This window comes from Anthonomus grandis, chromosome 1 (genome assembly GCF_022605725.1).
Source record: "Anthonomus grandis grandis chromosome 1, icAntGran1.3, whole genome shotgun sequence".
NCBI lineage: Eukaryota > Metazoa > Arthropoda > Insecta > Coleoptera > Curculionidae > Anthonomus > Anthonomus grandis.
Window position 1 is genome coordinate 56,808,259 of NC_065546.1, and position 22,236 is coordinate 56,830,494.

Genomic DNA, 22,236 nt, shown 5'->3' on the forward strand with positions numbered 1-22,236 from the left:
ATTAGACCTCTTGAACTTATAAACGCTTGTAAATCAGTTAGAAAAAGGTGTTTATTATGTATTCGAGAAGGAGGTGTTCGTTCAGTTTGAACACCTACTTTGAAAAAATGGTTCTAGTTTGTAATATTAGTTTATAATTATTATTAAACTCTGTAAATATGCCTACAAATTATTGTTAATTGCTTTATTTTTTTATAATATGTCGAAAAATATTAAGTTATAATCTAAGTGAAGTAAATTTTTCCATAGCCTACTTCTATAAAAATTAATAGACTTGGAAAATGGAAAAATGACAATGTAATATCGGAAATATCGGAAACAGCTAAAATGAGATATATGGTGTTATATATTTTTGAAAAGAGGATTTCAAGGGCTTTAAGAATTTATAAAAAAATAATGTGTTCCATAAGAAAAAAATGTTTTTTTTGGAATATCAACTTTATGAAACACTCTGTATAAAAATATATAACATAAAAATATTTATCATTAAAAATTACTTTGAGAAAGTGTTTTCAGAAGCAAATTATCTTTAACAGCAAAAAAGTTATGGCTCATTACCGAAATCGACCAAATTCAAGAAACGCCCCCTAGCGGCCAAACAGTTTGACATAGTAAAATTTTTATAACTAAATTTTTTTTACAAAATTTGAGCTCATGACATATAAGTCAATTTTTTTCTATCTGTTCGGAAAATACGAGTTTTCTGTTAAAACAGTCGAAATCGCACCACCCTGTATAAAAAATAAATTTTATATTTTTTTATAAAAAAAAAAAAAAATTTAACAGATTATACCTGAATGTAATTTTAATTGTGTCGTGATTTTTGTTTTTTTTTTTGTTGTTGTACACGTAAAAAACATTTATTTTAATAGTGTTTTTTATGTACTTAAAATTACTTAACTTACTTGAACTTTGTTTCAGCTCTCTGATTTACTTAAATCCATTTCAGTGTCCTGAGGATGACTTAATGTAAGTCGAAACGTCGACATTTAAGGAAACAGGTTTCTGTTTTATTTCTGACCCCACCCAATAACCGCATATTGAAGATATTGGGTCAAAAACACGAAACTGAAAATGGGTTTGTATTTTCACTTTTATGGATGCTCACTTTTGTTGAATACTTTGAAGAGGGAAAACACGTCGATAGCATTTTAAGACGAAAATTTCAGCCAATTCGACATCATTTATGGCCCTAAACTAAGAATGCATCAGCCAAGACTGGCTGTTGGCTGTGGTCTTAGACATGGAAGTCATATTCATCACGTCTATTTAAAAAAAAATAGCTTTAGAAGGAACATTCGAATCTCAATACTTTACAGTTCCGTGGTTCTTTTTCTTACTAAAGATATAAAATCTGGTTAAAAAAAATCTGGCTTATATTGTTTTTAAAACAGGAAATTAAAACAACAAGACATATACTCATGGAGCGATTTATTAATAATACCTAATTAATATGTATATAATTATTTATAAAGTTATTAACATTTCGTGTGTATTTCACTAATTCAACTAATGTCAATAAAATATTTACAATTTATTTAACTAGTTTTTATTTTTTCCCCAATTCCCTAAAATTGACATATTATCCTTATACAACAATTACTATTATTTACAACAAAAAAATTGAGTTCCTACCGCGACTTATACACAACAGTCCTAGAAAACATGTTTAAAAACAGTAAAAATATAATACGGTCATAACCTATAAAAAATTATACATAAAATAGACAAAAGTAATTTGAACAATTACACAAGGAGGAAGTATATGGTACACCGAGGTAAGACAGATTAAAAAATTCATTTTGTCACAAAATACTGTCCGAGCCGAAATACATACAAAAAAGAAAAACAAAATCACAGCGATTTTGAAATTTATTAAAACGAGGCCCCGGAACACTGACAGGACCGTAATAAGACTAATTTTTTAGAATATATTTGATCATTTGATTATAAGAGTAAATGCATTAAAACACTTACAAGAGCAGTGAGCTTTTTCCGCTGAGACCTTAAATGTTTACTTTTGGCCCCAGTTATATTATGCTAAACATAGGAGGGAAACCTAATTTAGAATTTAGAGAAACGTGTTTTTTTTTTACCCTAAATCTAATAACATGAAACTAGGTCCGAACAGTTTTAACTGGTGCGAGAGAATATTCATTGATTAGTAGTGACAGCCTAAAGGAGTTGTTTTTTTTTTATTTTTTTAATAAACTGAATTTGTGCTGGAATTTTGATAAGGCACTGAGGCACAACATTTTGGAAACGAACCGATTTTAAACACCAGTTTAAACCGGACAGACTAACAGTTTTGATTTAACGATATCTTTATATAATATACAAATATTGGTGTTTCCCATTTTAGCAATATAATAAATATTGTTTGATTATATCGCTGCCTGCTAGAGCTTTATTCCTTATCATTTTTGGGGAAAAATCAGGAGCAGATATGTGGCAAGCTACTATAGTAATATGAAAGTCGAAAAATGTAAAAAGCTGTTTGGTTACTTTTTTGCCTATTCAGTCTATAGTTTTTTTTTCTTTTGGGTTTGTTTATAACGTATATACAGATTAATACCAGAAGGTCGATTTTAGTCGACGATACTTGCAAGCATTTTTTTATGACTTCTTAACAAATAAATCACTTACAGGGCGGTAGGATCAACAAGTAGTAGGACTTAATCGATAAAGAGACGCACTCATATACAGTTCAGTAGACTGTGCATCATGCAAAAGGAAAAAGATGAATACATCGAATCCTTTACCTGGCGCTTGGTTCATCTCTTGGAAAATTCGATGACAATATTCGTCTCGCTTTTAAAGGCAATACATAATAATAGAGAAACCCAAGTCACACTCCATATATTTAATAGAACACACCCAGCACTGCTTATACCAGCCGACATGTTTACTAATTTCACGGACCCTAACCTTTGGTAATTACTGTGAAAGACACCGGACACACGAAAAGTAATCACCTCTCTTCTGTAAGTTTCTGTTAAGATGCGTTATGCTACAATTGGAAACTCTTGTATCATATATGAAAAATGTACACCGAAACCTTCGGAGTGCATTGTTGGGGTTAGATTGACTCCACAATTTGTTTTATTTTGATTAAATCTATAATAATGATTATTTATTAGAATGCTCCTGTGTATTCTTTTATCTAGATAGATGTAATAAGTAGCCCAAATTACAGTCTTTAAACTTTTGCGAAAAAAAATTATCAGATAAAATACTAGAACCGGTCCATTCTGTCCCCATAATGCAGTATTTGTTCGAATGATGTGGCAACAATCAGCAGGGTGGGGAGTTACTAGAGGTGTGCTTATTAGTTCTTTTAAGGGAACTAGTTCACGAGACTGAGTGTTGTTGACAGTGAGACTTGAGTTAGTTTGAAGAACTAATTCGCAAGCGAACTATTTGTATCCCGAGAACGAGACCTAAAATAAAAGTATGAACTACATTTGGCAACAACGTTGTCAGATCTTTCCCAGCAGTTGTTGCATACCCTAATACAAAAATCCCAATCAATGCAAAAAAGATGTTGAATATCAAAGTTTGAGAGGTTTATAGTAGGAAAAGACAAAGAAATTGAAAACTTTTAACTGTTGGTGGTGACGATGATGATGTTAATGAACAATGACAGGGGTTTTTGTATTGTATTTGATATTATTTTGACTTAATAAACTCGTTTTCAAAAAAAGTTGTATGTTTATTCTAGTAACCCCACACGTCCACGGCCATTTTAATTTTTTTCTCACAAGGCCAGAAGATTTTAGTTTTTATTTTTGCTAAAAATTTAACAGCAAGTACCCATACTTTATTTTGGAACACTCAAAATCTTGATTTTTGGACACGTGGGGTTTCTCAAATAAGTGATTCACTTGAAAGTGTATCTGTTTTCATAGAATAGGATTTCACCTTGATGCATATTTGATCAACAAATTTACGTTACTGGAACTTTGATAAAAAATCGCATTCCAAATCTGATGGAGAACTAAAAAAAATCCGAAAGAGAGTCGTATGCTGCTTGTAATCGAAGATATAACACAATGATAGTTGTGAAATGGTTTGACTGGAGTCTTGTTCACTTGGCATCTTTAAGACTTGGGTCTGAACCTACTGGACATTGCACGCAAAAGAAAAGACTGGCAACTTTTCCATGAATTACAGAACGAAGGAATTGACAATCCGTTCAACATTCCGTCTAATGGATTTTTGCACTTTGAAATTGTGCAGAAATAATCTAAGAATCACGCTTCTTAGATAATCTCTAAGTTGGCCGGAGCCAAATTACTAATGTGTTCTAAAAAAGCCTGAAAATGAAGAAAAGAATTTCAATCAGACAAGGCAGATGAGGAATTAAGTGTTAAGAAAAATTCTATTCTTAAAATTCACGGCCTGGATGCAAGCCCTTGACATTTTCTGTTTGTAGTACTTGCAAAGTATACTTATGTTATTCGGTACAGAGAAGATGTTTTTTTATATTTCACCAATAAAATGTTAATATCTGTCATGTTATATTACTTGTGTACTAGGTGTTACGTTGGCGTAAGTATACAGCACCACATATGATTTTTGGAAAAACTAGAATGATTGGCAGAGCACGTTAGTACAGTATCGGACAAAAATTAAGCGACGCTATAATATTGCTAAAAAACTTTGTGGCTGTACCTCGTATAATTAGGAACAATTTTGTAGTATCAGTACATACCTTTAATCATATTTAAACATTCTTTGCCTTTTGTGAAGAGATTAGTAAATTGTTGTATACTTTTATGCATTTTTTCATGGACAAAAATAAAGCGACTTGATCGATATTGTTCATACCATTAGTAGATAAACATCGGTTTTGGTCGATATCTAATCTATATTTTGTTTTAAAATGCCTCGTGGTAAAAGTTTTTCTATTGATTTTAAAGCAAGAATTATTGCATCGTATAAGATGGGAACACCACAATACGTAATAAAACAAGAACTAAGGGTTTCAAAATCTGTTGTGTCGAGCACCATTCAGAACTATCGAATTAGAGGAAAAGTAGTTAACCGAAAACAGACCGAGAACAACTTCAAAGAAACTGGATAGAAAAGTTAAAAGGATCTCCCAGGCAAATCCTTTTCTGTCAGCAAAGCAAATTCTGGCTGAAGCTGGAAGCTCTAATGTTTCCTCTCGAACGATACAGCGCAGACTAGTTGAAGCAGACTTAAAAGCACGCAAACCTGCCAAAACCGCTTCTTAGTAATAAGAATATTAAAGCACGTCTTCTGTTTGTAGAACAACATGCTCACTGGACACCAGCGCAATGGAAAAAAGTACTTTTTAGTGATGAGTCAAAGTTTAATTTGTATAAAAGTGATGGTGTTCAATATGTTCGTCGTATTGCACCCAAAGTATGTCCAAGGTACAGTAAAACATGGAGGTGGTAACGTGTTAGTGTGGGGTTGTTTCTATGGCTATGAAATGGGACCAATTTACCAAATTAAGGGCATTATGGATAGGTTTGAGTATAAATATATCCTTGAAAATGTCATGCTACCTTATGCGGAATGGAATATGCCACTACGTTTTGTTTTCCAACACGACAATGATCCAAAACATACAGCAAAATGTATAAAAGAATGGTTTAATGAAAATAAAATAGCCATTCTTAAATGGCCAGCCCTATCGCCCGATCGAAAACCTGTGGGAAATTGTGGATAGGCAACTTAGAAGCAAAACCTATAAAAACAAAGAGTACATTTTTGAAGAAATTAATAATATATGGAAAAATATTGATCAAGATATAATTGATAATTTAATTTCTTCCATGCCTCAAAGGTAATCGCAAATAAAGGCTTGTGGACTAAATATTAAGGGCGCAATCTGATAATGTTTTCTTTTTCTTTTTATGATCTTGTTTATACGGAAGAATTTTGGTATGTTCTGTAATAAATATATGTTTATTAATGAGTGTATTTGTTTTATTGAGTTTTAATTGTCCTTGCAGTTTTGCTTTTTTAATAAAAGAAAAAAACTGTATCGTCGCTCTATTTTTGTCCGATACTGTATGTGCTCCTACCGGGCAAAGGTAAATTAAAATTCCTACGTTACCAGGTATTTAGAATTTGACCTTTTATACGCAAATTGCCTGTAATTGGAAACATCTTCCTTTCTTAAAACCAACAGCTACAAAATCTGTAGTACTTTGACAAAAATATGAAATAAGTTTTATAACAGTAGTTCTAATTTTTTACAAATCTACAACATCTTACAACAAAGTGAACTGTATATCGATAGTACCATTTCTTTATTTTTCGACTATTTGGGGTTTTATTTATTAAGCCATTTTTACTAAATTTTCATAAGCAGCACATTCATTTTTATCAAAGATTTCTATAAGGGATCCGCGGATGTTAAAAGTTTCCTTGGAACGTGTCATTGAAAAAATCGCAAAAATCCATGCATTTTTATCCAAGTTTTTAGAAACATGTCCAAAAGAGGAAAAACTTTAAATTAATTCAAGCCCACCGCCTTTTGACCCTCTACCCTGTAAGAAACCTAAAATGTGAAAAGTTCAACTTTAAACTTAATAGACCTCCTGACATTTTAGTCGATTCAATTACAAACAACAAGTCAATTAAAAAGTTAAAACCTCGACCCCCATTACCCCTTCTTGCAAAACGCTGTGACTACTGTGGCAGTTTTTTAAAAAATATATTATATAAAACCTTTATATATTATATATTCGGCGATTTTCACTTTCTTTTTTCTTTGTGTTTGTTTTATACAGACTACAATTATATCACAATTTTCCTTTGTACAAATTAAAACGAGAGCCACACACGAACGAACATTCATCGTTATGTACAACATGTAATTTACTTTATCTAAAAATATCAACAACGCTTCGAGTATTTTTGTAGTTCGAGCGCGGGGCCAGTGTCGCGCCGCCGCAGACACGAAAATTAAAAAAAAAACATAAAAAAACGAAACAACAAAACACGGAAGGTAAAAATTAATAATAATAATAATAATAATAAATTATATGCGATTTTAATGTACAAATTGGCCTAATTTTGGTAAACGCGACTGCCTGGACGCCACGAGGGTTTTACAAGAGGGCGGCCGCGGTATGGTAAAGTTGCACCAAAACCTGAATGTGAATCGGTAGACAGGACAGTCGGTCCTTGGTGTTCGGATCGAGGGCGAGCCACGAGAGGGCGTTGTAACCTTCCAGAACGTATCTAGAAAAAAAATTCTTAATTATTATAAACTAACTAAAAGTGTATAAACAGATGTGTACAGAATCATAAAATGTGATATTTCGTAAGTATTACCGTATGGTTTGGATGAATTTCTTGACCACGCATAAGCAAACTTATTTATTAACTTAGAAATCAATGTCTTGCAAAAAAGATTGACTCATGCAAAGTACGAGGCATGTTTTTGAAGTATGTACCGTTTTTAAATTACGTCGCCGCAGCGCTGCAGTCGCCGTTTAGCGTATGCGCGTAGTGTAGCTACATCAGTTGGGAAGCCACAGACTAGTGTTGTAAAAATCCGGATTAATTCAATATCCGGACAGTATTGATTCGGATGAAGTGAAAATTCGGTTTTTTCATCCGGATTAATTCATCCGCTCGATGTCTCGTCCGTTCGGCCAATTATGTCATGTTTCGGGCTCGATGCTCGACCGTCCGATAAACGTTTTTTATAGCTATTTTTCGAATATAAGGTATGCATTATGCAAACCATTAGACATTTCGTTTTTACGGATTTCTACATGTTAAAACTAAAAGAGTTAATTAATCATATTTTTGTAAAAAAATAAAAAATAAAAAAAATAAACTAAGTACCGCACTGACCATATCAATCCCGCCCGCTTAATGGAAATCCTGTGGCGTCACATCGTGTCGCGACAAGTTAAAACTATAACAATCATTTCCACCAATTCCGAACTTCAGATGTCATTCCATCTTGCTAACGTCTGCACGCGCCGCGCCGCCGCCGTAGGAAATAGTTCTTCGAATTTCGGACTGAACTGAATTCGGTGTTTTTTTTGTGATTTTTGTGAGTGGTTGTTATATATTATACGTACTATATTATTATCGTTATCGTGCCTTGCCAAAAATTCATAAACCGGGATAACAGGATGGATAAAGGAAAAAGAAAAGAAGGTGCGGAAAAACAAAGGGATAGGAAGAAAAAGCGATTGATGGAGCAGGCAAGTAAATGCCAAAATTTAGATTCGTATTTAAAACTGGTAAACTTAAATGAACGTGAACCTGATACTATAATTAATGTTGATTCTCACAATACTAGTCAGGAAAGTACACCAAAAAGTGATTGCGCTGAGAATTTTAATTCAAATGACGAATCAATGATTACAGGGGAGAATTTTTTTTAAACGTCCAGTTTTCGATGAATTAATCCGATTTTTTGAGTATCATCCGCAGAGGCCTAAAAGCCAGAAAGAGATACCTTTTAACATTCAAAAAGTATTTGATAGAAATAATGACACCCAAAGACAGTGGCTAACATACAGCACAGGCAAATCTGCGCTATTTTGCTCTATTTGCCTGGCATTTTGTGGCACCAATGAGTCAAACAGTTTTATTGAAGGTATGAGAGACTGGAAACATGTACACCAGAGGTTAAACGAACATGAATCGGCAAACCTCCATACAAGGAATATACAATCGTATATATAAGATTTGCAGCCAATAAAACAATAGACTAGTATATATTAAGGCCCGAAGTAATAAAAAAGAGAAATTCTGAAATTTCCCGTAATAGACAAATTCTTCACAGAGTGTTAGATGTTATTAAATTAATTGTAAAGAGGGGTTTATCCTATAGGTAAGTACCCACTTATCTATTTCTGCTTTTTAGATTTTAATTCATTTTATTCTCGATTTTATTATTATTATAGTTTTTTATTTCTTATAGTATATGTATAAACATTTCATAACGCCGGTAATAAACTTAATTTTTGTCGCGTCTAGCCCAAATAAAAATCAAAAACTATAATTCCGTATTTTTTACAGAGGAAACGCTGATGATGCTGATAAGGATAATGGCAATTTTTTAGAAATTATCCTAGTTCTTGCCAAATACGATATAATACTAAAACAACATCTAGACGAAATTATTGAAAAAAGTAAGAAACTTAAAAAAGCTGGTGTTAAACAAAGATCAGGGAATTTTTTAACATTTATTTCAAAAACATCCATAAATTTAGTTATAACTTTAATAACAAATAAAATAAAAAAAATTATTTGTGAAGGAATAAAAGAGTCTAGAATGTTTTCTCTAGAAATAGATACCACACAAGATATCTCGGTTAAGGACCAGTGTTCTGTTGTGATCAGGTGAGTAGTATTCATTTATTCATTATTTATTAAAAAAAAATTGTTTTTAAAATTTATAATACATTATTAATTAGTCTATGCTTCCAACTAGCCTAATTTCTTTTAAAATCATATTAAGTATAATCTAAATTTCAAAAGACTTAATCTTTTAGGTATGTCTACAAAGGAATGGTTCACGAGAGACTTCTGGCAGTAATAAATTGTCATGATACATCTGGACAAGGGTTTCAAAATTTAATAAGAGAAGTTGCACAAAAAAACGGACTAAGCATAAACAAAAGTATTGCTGATTCAACAGATGGTGCTGCTAACATGCAAGGGAAATATAGCGGATTTACTAGTAAGATGAAGCAACAAAATTCCGAGCATGTCCATGTGTGGTGTTATAGTCATATACTGAATTTAGTCCTGGGAGATGTTTTAAAAGGACATATTAAGGCGGCAACCTTTTTTGCATTTCTGAACTCAGTTGCAGTTTTCTTTAAAGAGTCATACAAGAGAATGGATATTTGGAAAAAAACGTCACAAGAGTACTAACTTAAGAGTACTACAAACTATAGGAGAAACCCGATGGTGGTCGAAAGAACAAGAATAAATCTGATCTACGGTAGAAAGCTTTAAAATTAATTTGACAAAGTTTGAAACGATTATGATGGTCCATATATTCTTAAAAATATTCTCGATTACAGGACCACTGTCACGATACCTTCAAACGAAAGGTTTAGACCTAATTAAAGCCAACGCGATGATTAAGACATCAATACAACATTTAAAAGCCATTCAGAGGGATATGGAATGGATCACAAAATCTGTTATTAATTTCATGTCTTCAGTTAATGTAAAAGTAATATAAAAAAAGCATAAAAGTTTTCAGGTTAAAACATACAATGTGATTATGGATATGGTATGTGAGTCAATGTCGAACAGGTATGCCCAGAACATAGATTTCTGTGCTGAACTAGCTATTTTTAATCCAGCATATTTTAAAGAAATAAAGGCAAACAGTTCGCCTGACACCTGACAAAAGTATGCATTTGATAACTAATTTAGTTGCAACATTTAATAACAAGGCGACGCCTGACAGAATTAAGGAAGAGTTAATAAGTTTTGCTGCTAACTGGGACCTTTACAAGTTATCTCTTCAAGAAACGTTTGCTAAAATCGATATTTCCAAGCGTAGCGATAGCGATGACAGTGAAGGGGAGGATGATAAAGACGATGTGCAAGGAGATTGGAAAGATACAATTACAGTTTGCTCTTGCAGGGATTGCGTGTATTGCTGTTACGTTGCTATTTTAAAATATATCTTGTATCAGGAGGCGTATTCAGTCTTAGCAACGGTTTATCAATACATTTTGAGTTTGCCAATAACCCAGGTGTCATGTGAGAGATCATTTTTCATTCTCAAATACATTAAGAATAGACTAAGAAATAGATTAAGTGATAATTTGCTTGAATCTTTCATGCTTATGAATATAGAAAGATCTCTACTTAATCAAATAGAAAATGAAGATATTATAAATGAGGTGGCAGAGTCCAGTACCTTGTATAAAAAAAGTTTAATGTACTGAGTTTTTTTGCATTTTCTATGTTTTGTTTGAGAGTTCGTTGTTCCTTTTTCATTTTCTTATTTTTAAAACTTTTCGGAAAGCTGAAGACTGACTTACGTTGATTTTTTTAAATTAAATAAAAAAAATGTGTGTTTGTAGGCACTAGCGAAATTTTTTAATATAATTCATCAGGGCTAAGTCGGCCGCTTCGCCCGAAAATTTCTCGGGCCGGTTTCAGAGAGCCCATCCGTCCCTGCTAACGGACGACGGGCGGCGTGTATCCGGACGATTTAGATATCCGGATTGATTCGGAATAATTTGATATTCGGATTGAACGGACGATTAATCCGGACTCTTCGCATCACTACCACAGACGCCATTACGACGCCGTTTGATCGAGTCTTCGTTTGTTTATGTGAGTTTAAAATGCCACCGATTATCGAGAATCCCGCCGATTGTGAAGTGCGTGGTGTGATTCGTTTTCTCCGTGCTAAAGGCTTAAAAGCAATTGAAACGATCAATGCAACCGCGTACTGTGAAACTTTTAAAAAAACAGCGCCGCGCAATTCAAAACAAAAGGCGTGGCATGCTGAGTGCAGGCGTCGTTTTGCTCCACGATAATGCTCGTCCACATTCAGCAAATCGAACGCAAGAGCCCATCACGTCATTTGGCTGGAAACAATTGGACCATCCTCCATACAGTCCCGATGTAGCGCCTAGCGACTACCATTTGTTTCTGAAGACGCGTTTGCGGGGAAGCATCATTCCGATAATGAAGAAGTAAAAACGTCTGGCGGCAAGCTTTTTTGACGACGGCATACAAAAGCTGGTTCCAAGATATGACAAGTGCCTTAATAATAATGAAAATTATGTTGAGAAGTAGAAGAAAGAATGCTCTTTCAGGTTAATAAAGTTTTGTTTGAAAAAATTTACTTGTTGATTTTTTATATCAAAACGGTACTTACTTTAAAAACATGCCTCGTATAAACAGTGTAAAGCCGTTGAAGGCTATGAAATATTCAGTAATCTTAGAGCAATCTGTAAAAATCAAGTCGAACAGTGCTACTCAGACTATATTGAGTGACCCTAAATAGAGATAAGACACAAAATAATAGTATTCCATCTACTATGAAATATTTAGATGTAGTGAGTGAAAATGGCCATGAAATAGCATCTTTATATATTACATATGACAATTATCTATGAGAGAAGTGTTATGAAAATGAAGTAAATTGCATCATACGCTTTTTTACATCGATTTGAATTATTCTATTAATAAGTTAAATTTTATTATGATTTTTATTTGAGGTAATTAATTATGATTGATTGACCGACCTTCAACTACTGTAATAAAAACTCTTTGTAATTAAAAATTATTTTCTACTTTTTGGTTCGTTTAGCAATAAAAGCATGTTCTTTAATTTTTTCAAACTACATTTTGATAAGTCACACTTATGTCCTGTACAAAATACTGTACATAATAATAATAACTAAAGCTTGCGCCTGAAACTACCTTAAAACGTCCGTGGTATACTGAGAGTCCAACGGGTGGCTGCTGACCTGCGCATTCTGCTGGAACAGGTCGTCGCTGCTCTGCTGGATGTTCGGACTGTGCAGGTGAAGGGCGTTCTTCAAAAACGCGGGACACACGCCCTCGAGGTGCGGACACGCCGTCCAGAACCAACGGGGCATGCGGCCGGTCGGGGCGGTAGATACCAGGTAACCCAACGCGAGCGGCTGTTGAAGAACAACTCCAACCTAAAATAACCGTAAAGTCCGTTAAAACGAAAGCGCCTTTTTCGCTTTTACAGTTGATTTGGGAGTTAGAGAAACCTTGGCCGTCGAAGTTGAAAATATTCTTAAAAAACTACGGATCTTACCAACAAAACAGCCCTTAAAGCAAAAATTATTTCTTTTTCAAACTCTACATTTGTGAGACTGAGTTAATTTTCTTTGTTAGATATTATTAAAGTCACACACAAGTTCTGCCGTACTAAAACAAGGTCGTAAGTGACAAAATTTCGGATTTTAAGATTTTTGCATATTTGGGACCGGTATGATTATTCTGATCAGTATACTAAGTCATAAATAATAATAATAATAATAAGCCTTTATTTCCAACAGGCAACTTGCCCAATAACAGGAAACAGTTGCAAAGCAATGAAAAATATAGTTAAAAAAAAAAACACACACAAACAAACCTAAAAGAATAAAAAGAAAAGAAAAAGAGTAAAGTAAAGTCACATTCTCAAAAGTTATCCAAAGAATTAGAACAAATAACTATTAATATGATATAAAAACCCAATTATAAAAGTTTAACAAGATAATCACATATTCAACAAAATTAAATTAAATTAAATTAACTGCAATATACCTACTAACTATAACTTAAACACATGGGTCTTAATCCCAAGAGTAATGATCCACCAAGATATCGACAATCACATGAACCGGAGAGAAATTTATATCGCACATGTGACAGATCCGATTAAATATAGAGCATATTGTATATAGTGGCGATTTCAACAGGATGTTAGTATGAGGCCTTGGCAGAAAGAATGTTAGGGGATGTCTAGCATTAAGCCTAGGCACCATGAAACGTACACCGGAAAGAAGTACAGGACTATCAATGAATCCATTCAGTAACCCATGCAGGAATTTTACAGAGAAGATCATTCTTCTGAGTTGTAATGGATGTAGATTGAAGCGTTCCAATAGTTGCCGATGATCAAACCCTCTTACCGGATATATGCCATCCTGCCTGAAGGCCAAAAACTTAGCAAATCTACGCTGAACAGATTCAAGGAGACCAACATGATTCTGATAGAGCGGGTTCCATATAACGCAGCCAAACTCCAGTTTTGATCTCACAAAGCAACAGAAAAGCAGTTTTAATGTAGACTCCAAAGTAAAACTCTGAGAACTTCTAATTATGAACCCAAGCCTTCTCAGGGCTGACTTGACTATGTTATTGAAGTGTGGAACGAATGTAAATTCAGAGTCAAAGGTTATACCAAGATCAGTAATTTGCTCTAATCTACTCAAAATAGTATCATTAATAAAGTAATTAAAATTTAAGGGTGTTTTTGATCTAGAGTAACTGACCACACTACACTTAGCCGCATTCAAGCCTAACCTGTTAACAGCGCACCATACCTCCAATGTATTTAGACAGTTCTGAAGAAAAACACAATCCTCCAAGCCATATACATTTAAATATAGCTTCAAATCATCGGCAAAAGCCAGCCTATGACAAGTGAGTGACTCAATCAAGTCATTTATAAAAAAACTAAACAGGAGCGGACCCAGGTTCGAGCCCTGTGGCACACCCGACGTTACGTTAAAAAGTTTCGATTTAAAGCCCTCATATTCGACATATTGAGATCTACCAATCAAGTAGGAATGAAATAAATTAGATAATCTCCCTGAAAAACCATACTGAGTTAATTTATGCAGCAAAATATAGTGATCTATCCGATCAAAGGCTTTTTGGAAGTCGGTATAAATAACATCGACTTGAGTATTAACATCAAGTGATTCACAGATGTGACTAGACAGACAGGATAAGTTAGTAACACAAGATCGCCCGCTAAAAAATCCATGCTGGTCTACAGAGATGAGTTCTTTTGCGTGACTAAATAGCGACCGATTCAGGATAATTTCGAAAAGTTTTGAGAAGTTACAGAGTAATGAGATTGGCCTGTAGTTCACGATTAAATCAGAGTCCCCAGCTTTTAAAATAGGTATTATTTTGGCAGTCTTCCAAATTTCAGGGATTTGTTCTGTTGACAGTATTAAGTTGAAAATGTAGGTCAGCGGATCTGCCAGGACACCAATGCAATCTTTAACCAAGAAGCTAGGCACACCGTCTACACCAGATGTTAACTTATTTTTGAGTTTTTTACTGGCCAAAATAATCTGGGAAGCATCAACGTTGGCAATGTCAAAGTGGGGCACATTATCAGACGTCGACGAATGGTTAATGAAATTTGATTGTATAAATGCCTCACCAAAGAACAGTGCAAAAGCATCAACTATGTCTTGTGGGTCTTTAATTACCACGTCATCGGGTAGCCTGATCATACCAGGAATCCTGGTGCCAGCCTTCTTAGAACCAATAAAATTCCAAAAGCTAGATGGGTCCAAAGAAATATTCCTTTCGGTGTTTGATATATACAACTTATATTCATTGCGTATTTGTAGTTTGATAAGGCGTCTAAGAGAATGGAATTTATTTTGAAAGAATGGAGAATTGTACATTTTAAAGTCCTTGAAAGCCTTTTCTTTCCTATAAATGTTCCTAATCAATTCTCGAGAATAATAATTTGGAAATCTTCTTTTACGTTGCTGCTTAAGAGGAATGTGTGCGGCAAATATGCCATTCAATATATCATATAAGGCTCCACATGCATCATTAACGTTAGAGGATAAATACACAGTAGACCAGTCAGCTTCAAGGATCGAGTCATAAAGGAGATGAAAGTTGGCCTTTCTAAAATTAAAAGAATGAGATAAGTTTTTATTAAGCTGAAAATTATGAACACGTTGACCTGAGACGGTAAAATCAATTTCCAGTGCAGGGTGATGCAAATCCTCCAAGACAAAAGGCACGTCACTACGCGAAACAGTACAGGTGAAGTTAGATAAAACAAGATCCAATAGTCTGTTATTATAGTTTAGGATGTGATTACATTGAACAAGATTAAAAGTGTAGCAAAATTATTCACAGCAATAGACTTCTGACTAACATGATTACCTGTAGATGAGTTAATAGAGAAATCAGACACGTTAAAATCGCCTACTATTATTACATTATGGTTTAGCTTTGATATTAAAAGTGTAAACTGATCCAGAAATTGCTCGAAAATTACAGATGTGATAGATGGTGGGATGTACAAAACAATCATGTAAAATATCTGTAACCTAATAGTAAATTTACAGCCAACAACATCGATAGAGGGCGCAATACTGTTGCAAAAATCAGACAAACTAATTTTTTCAGACACAATGTTTTTAGAAACTCCATAGAGAACCCCGCCACCTCGTGTGGCAATTACGGATTCAAATTTTCGGTCCGACCGGTAAACATCATAAGTCTTTGGAAATATTTCACCACTAGATATCTCTGGCCTCAACCATGTCTCGGTGATGCATATGGTGTGAAAATCCTGAGCAATGGCGGCAAGAAAAAAAGTCTCAGTTTTAGTGTTAAGACCACGAACATTTTGATAAAAACAAGTTAAGTGGGCATCACTAGCATGTGAAAATAAAGGCGAATCTAGTTTTTTGCTACAGTTCTGGGGGAACCATTGATGTATCTTATATAAAGATTATTTTCTCCTTCCTCTTTGCGCCGCTTTAACTCCGATCTGGCTGCCATAAGCTCATTGCGCTGCCGAGGCGTCATGTCTGTCTCGATGAAGAATTTACCGACAGTCTTCAATTTGTTCTTCAAAACAAGCCTAACATCGTCTGTACCACCAAGGATCACCCTAACAGCCTGCCGCCCATTACGATTCGGCTTCCCAAATTTACTAACAGCCAGCACATTGACGGTAGTTTCGCACAAGTCAGTCAGCAGCTTCTTAGTCTGGACAACATCTTTCAAATCAAAGTTAAAAAGTATAATGTTGTTGGCCCTTTTCTGGCGCTCATGCAGCTCACTTAGGATGGCTTCGTCGATTGGCGCGGGCGTGACACTCGTGCTAGGAGCGGAAATAGGCGCAGTAGATGCCCGACAGCTGTAATCTGCTGAGAGAGCAGGCAAGTTATGCAGGGTTTCTTCAAGTACAACAATACGTTGCTCCAATGTGACAGTTCTCTCGATGGATTCTGAGTTGTAGTTGTGCATAGTGGTTTCCAAATCATTTATTCTTTTTATTAACTTCGGAATATTAAATAAACCTTCCCTGCAGAGGGGACAAGCAAATGGCATCATTCTCGAAACCATGACAATAACTCTAATTTCACTGGAGGATATGCTACCACATTCTCTGCAAATAACTTTCTTGCAGAAATCGCACGGATATCCAAAAAGTTCATTTTTGATTTCCCTGAATGAGCAATTCTTACTGCACATATAACATACTCCACTACCAGACATTTTTAATAAACTTGAATTATCGATATTACCAGCCCAGCTCCACTTGAAGATTGACAGATGATGTGGATAAGAGCACACATGTAATATGGCAGCCAACAGCTGATATGGATAAGTGCGCCCGGTAAAAACAGAACACCTTAATACTTCAGCCCTAATTCAAGCGCATACAACTGAAATAACAGCTGGTGACCCAAAACTAGACACGAGAGACCCGAATTGAACGGAAAAAGGCGAATGAATCACTTCCCGATGAATAAAATCGAAAAAGAAAAACTTGTTAACGCTGTCAACTTTGACATCGTTAACAAGTCGTATGTTAAGTAGAAATGCCCGAAACAGTATAACAATTTTGTCATATCTGCCAAATATTGAGAAAATACTAAATCAAAATGTCGTATTTAATGTATACAAAAACAAAATGTACTATGTGTCACTTAAGACATATTAATTTAGCTTATTAAAAAATAATTTACAGTAATACAAGGTCGAAATGACCTATCTATCACGCAGAAACGTAAAGACGAACCTAAGAGACTTTTCTTCCCGATTCAAAGTAAATTTAACTGAACCAAAACCCTACCTTTCTAATATTTGTGAAGTAACTTTTGTCAGAGGGTGTAGGACATTATTGTATAAAACAAACTTCGAGAGTGCTTTAATTGAACTGGACTTCCTTACTGCCAAAGCACTAAAAGAAGGTGTTCCTGAGCCAGAAAAAAAACTATTCCTAGAGGTCAGCATAGCTAGAAAATCAGTATAGCTAGAAAACAAAATCTTATTCAGAAACTAACAGCAATGGGTATTTCAAAGGGCCGACTTCTGTTTTGGCAAAGTTTGCCTGAAAATCAGGAAGAAACCAATCTGGATGACTAAACTGTTTATTATTATAACGGTAACTTTAATGTTAAGGATTTATATATTTATTTTTGATTGACGTCATATTCTAATAAAGACGAACTAATAAATGTTTCTTTTAGTTTATATTGTGTTATTTTATGTCCCACTGAAAAATTACATTTTTCCTATTATCTTTAACCATAATAACAATAGCTGTAATTGCACATTATTGATCATTAATATTTTATAATAGTTTTTATTGGGTTTTACATTATCATTATTAAGACAGTATGTCGTATCGCAACAATCAAAATCAAAATGTCGTAACTTTCAAATTTTCAAATATTTCCACCAAGGTACAATATAAGATATCAATCGATTTATACCTCAAATCAGGGGAATTTTAATTTTCCATCGAGTTAAAAAAATTATGAATTTAACGTAATTCATTAAGGATTCAAATTGTCATTGAAAAAAGACAAATATATTCGAATTTAAAATTTATTACTTACGACCTCTTGTCTTAGCACGGCAGAGTTCTAGTTCTACGCTTACCTCCTCGCTAGGTTCTTGACCTTTCGGTGCCCCGCTGGGCAGCCCCGGTCCCCCATCCATGCCGCCGGAAACGCCTCCGCCGGGACTTCCGCCAACCGCGTCCTCTCTTCGGGGACTTCCGGTCGGCGATTGACACCCGATCTGGTCCCAATTGAAAATGTCGTTGAATTCATTGTCCATTCCCTCGGTCATGTCGTCGTCGAACGCTTTGAACAGTTCGTCGTCGCCCAGGTCACCGGATATGTGCGTTTCCTACGAAGAAATTTTATTACTAGAGCATAATATTTAAATATCCGGTTTGAAAAGAACAAATGAAGGGTTTTTTTTGCAAAAACAACCAATAAATAAATAATGTCTTTATTATATCAAAATGTACAAAGGCGAAGTCTAGCCCAGGGCTAATCGTAGCCGATCGATAGGTTCTAGCCGTGACACTGGTTTCGTGGCATCAAAATTAAAGCCGAGATTTGGTGGCGCACGCCGTACAGTGGAACGACTAAGTGGAGATACCGCGGGACCTAATATTTTACATTTTACAAGATAATATATTTTTTTTATTATTACGTATTTTTTGGTATATGATAAATGTTTTAAATATTTTTTATTATTTATTTTATTGGAAAAATATACATAAACGGTGTTTCAAATTCGTCTACCCTCAAAACAGGAAAATGGATAATTTACCCCAAAGTTGCACATTATTTACTTATAAAAGAATATGCCATATGAACATGAACTATATGCAAAATACTACCTGTTAGTTCTTCAAATGACTAGAAGCTCGGGAGCCACAATGCACTTTTGCTCTTTTGCTTGCACACGCGTGAAGAAGAACAAGCTGATTTTATATAGTTTATTCTATGTGTCTGCCGAGGAGAATTTTATTTATTTAATAATGTATTAAATTACTTTCCTTAGAAAATCATTTTGAATGTTATTAGCAAAGTGCGCGTAACTTATTTGGATAAGAACCAAATTTTTGGCCAATCTATTAGACAAAAGGAAAACGGTTATATTTTTTATTATAGATAACATGTAAAACGTTTTCAAAATAAAAATTTGTTAAAATGAAATAAGTTTCATTTTAATATTGAGATGCATTTAATTATCAAATATAGCTAAGATCACCGCGCGATGTATGTATCTGATAAGATAGCCCCAGTTTAGGTTGATTAATATATAATAAATACTTACTTAGATTGATTAATTTGTTATATTTTATTTGGGTTTCAACAATTTTAAGGCAATTTCATTTATTTCACTAATATTGGACAGTGGGTTTGATTTTGACTTTTTGTTTTGCTTTTTTTGGTTTTATACAGTCTTCTTTCTGGTTCAATATTTTTATTGGTTGATGGACCAGAACTTCCAGCAGATGCTATAAAATCTGAATGAATTCTTTTTTCATTATATTTTTTCCTAATTGCCAGTATAGTGGGCAATAAAATTGCAATAACCATTTTTTTAACAACATCAACTTCCTCTAAAGATTGCATATTATCTACTAGTTTTATTAAATAACTTTTTAATCGATCTTTTTCACTTCCTAACATTTCTCCTAGTTCTGGTACTTCTTTATTATGGCTAATAGCCTTTATTAATGAAGTTTCTTAATCCTTGTCAATATTTTTTAAATCGTCAATTACAAGAATGTCTTCATTAGTTGTTAAAACGAAAAAAAGAGGTATAAGGTTTAACAATATGTATGAGAAGGTAACTAACTAAATGGATTCTCTTGACACTATATAACAAAATATATAACATAACAATACAACACAACATAACAATAAGAATCGAATTATTCTATTGCCAACACCATGATCTAATACACTACCACATAAAACCTCATTAAAAAATCCTCGCCTAGTATTATATGAGAGTGGAATATCAAATAAATATGTAAATACATTTAAGTCATCAACAGACCTAAATTTAACGACTTTAATATTTTAATCTTTGTATCACTTGCAAAAACGAATAATTAATATACATAAACGAAACGTAAACAATTAACATTAAACAATCGCAATACACAAAAGACAAACTGAGGTTTGGTTCGTGTACGTACTACGTATGCGCAAGCAAAAGAGCAAAAGTGCATTGTGGCTCCTGAGCTTCTTGTCTTCAAATGTATTTATACAATCTTTTTGTTCCTTATTTTCTTGATTTATCATTTGTGGCTCAAGTTCTAACTCTTGTAAGACCCGTGTTTTTGGTAGTTTGACCCGTTTTTTTTTGTAGGGGTATGGGTTGTGAATGGCTGATTCTCAAATATTGTAGGGCAGGCATCTTCTGACAGCTTTACTCTTTTTCGAGAAACCTTTAAAATTGTTCCATCCTTCCTAGCCACTATATCCTCACGAATAACGAAACGTTCAGAAAAATGTTTTATGCAGATCCTTGATGATTCTTTTATCACTACGTCGTCTCTTTCAATGCATTCTAACCATCTTTTCTTTTGATCCGGGTCATTGGGAAAAGGAAAAATGGTAACTCTCTGGGATCTTTATAATTGCTTTTGCACCCAGGAACGCAACAAGAGGTAGGCATTATTCAAAATAAAATTAAGATTGTAAAAAGTAAGTTAAGAATAAAATTGTTAATTTATCCACTTAATTTAAATACCGAATCTTTATTCTTTTTAAAACTCAAAGCGAGTATGAAAATAGTTTAGTAGTTTAAATTTTAAATGCGTAATCTTACTATAAACTACAATAATAACTGCAGTAAAATATTATTTCGAATCAACGCAAAATATGTGCCCCAGCGCGGAATTTTTGCCATCGCGATGCGGTTGTCGCCTCGCATGATTTCGGCTTCTGTTGTGAGGTTTCGATGGAAGCGGGGATAAGTGTCCAGGCTAGAACTATCGATCGGCTACGGGCTAATCAACTTAACCTCTAAGTACATGAACAAAAATATATACCAAATTACATAGATAGCAGTTATAGAAAGAAGATAATAGAAAATCCATGAAATCTATTGGAAAATAAGCAATGACATAAAACTAAAAAGGAAGGAAAAAAAATGTACACATTTTCCCTTTAAATTATAAGGAGATTTCTGTAACGTGAGAAAATGCGACCTAGGTTTTACTTTAAAACTAGCAATGGACATGCACTTAAGTGAATTCGGAAGGTCATTATACACTGAAACAGCATTAAAAAGAAAACATCTGTGAAATAAGGCAAAATGAAAACGAGGAACCGTTAATTTACTTATACATCTTAGATTGACGTGGTGCGCATCTCTTCGAAAACTGAACTTTGATGTGCCAAGCAATCGAAAGCACAAAAACGGCCAACTGATGAAGATAAAGATCCAAGTGTATATATTTTTTCTGAAACTATGTCATCAAGTTAAAAATGAATCTACAGCACCGATTTTGAAGCTTCTGCAAACGATACAGGGCGACTTAATCTAAACAAGAAACATAAACAATGTTACAGTAGTTCATAATAGGAAGGACTCGCATAATTTCTTGCCTACTTTGTAGTTAATGATACTTCTATTAACGTACAATAGTTTGAGCGCAAAATAGAATTTTTTAATTACGTCAGAAACGTGCATTTCGAATCTCAAGTCCTCCTCGAAAATCACATCAAGATTCCTAATGTTATCAACTATTTCTAACTGCGTTCTCCCACAAATAGTTGTAGATTATCCAAGACAATTATTTTCTTATTTTTTGAAGTGAAACACATTAAAGAACACTTGCTAGGATTTAATTTTAAATTATTAGTCGACGAGAAAGTTGAAATACATGACAAATCTTCATTTATTCTACTACAACCCCCCAATACGTCATCAGCCCTAAAATAATAATCAATTTGCATATCA

General features: G+C 34.0%; 1 protein-coding gene across 3 annotated transcripts in view; it reads right to left on the bottom strand.

The window, feature by feature from the left end:
• Window positions 1-6,317: 6,317 nt before the first annotated feature.
• Window positions 6,318-22,236, bottom strand: part of LOC126744317 (mediator of RNA polymerase II transcription subunit 13) — a 203,763-nt gene continuing 187,844 nt past the window's right edge. For all 3 annotated transcript variants that reach the window (XM_050451876.1, XM_050451798.1, XM_050451732.1), the window contains 3 exons: window positions 18,397-18,648; window positions 12,415-12,659; window positions 6,318-7,224 (listed from right to left, as the gene is read on the bottom strand). In XM_050451876.1, coding sequence (XP_050307833.1) covers window positions 7,092-7,224; window positions 12,415-12,659; window positions 18,397-18,648 — 630 coding nt within the window. In that variant the 3' untranslated portion in view covers window positions 6,318-7,091. The remainder of the gene's footprint in view (window positions 7,225-12,414; window positions 12,660-18,396; window positions 18,649-22,236) is intronic.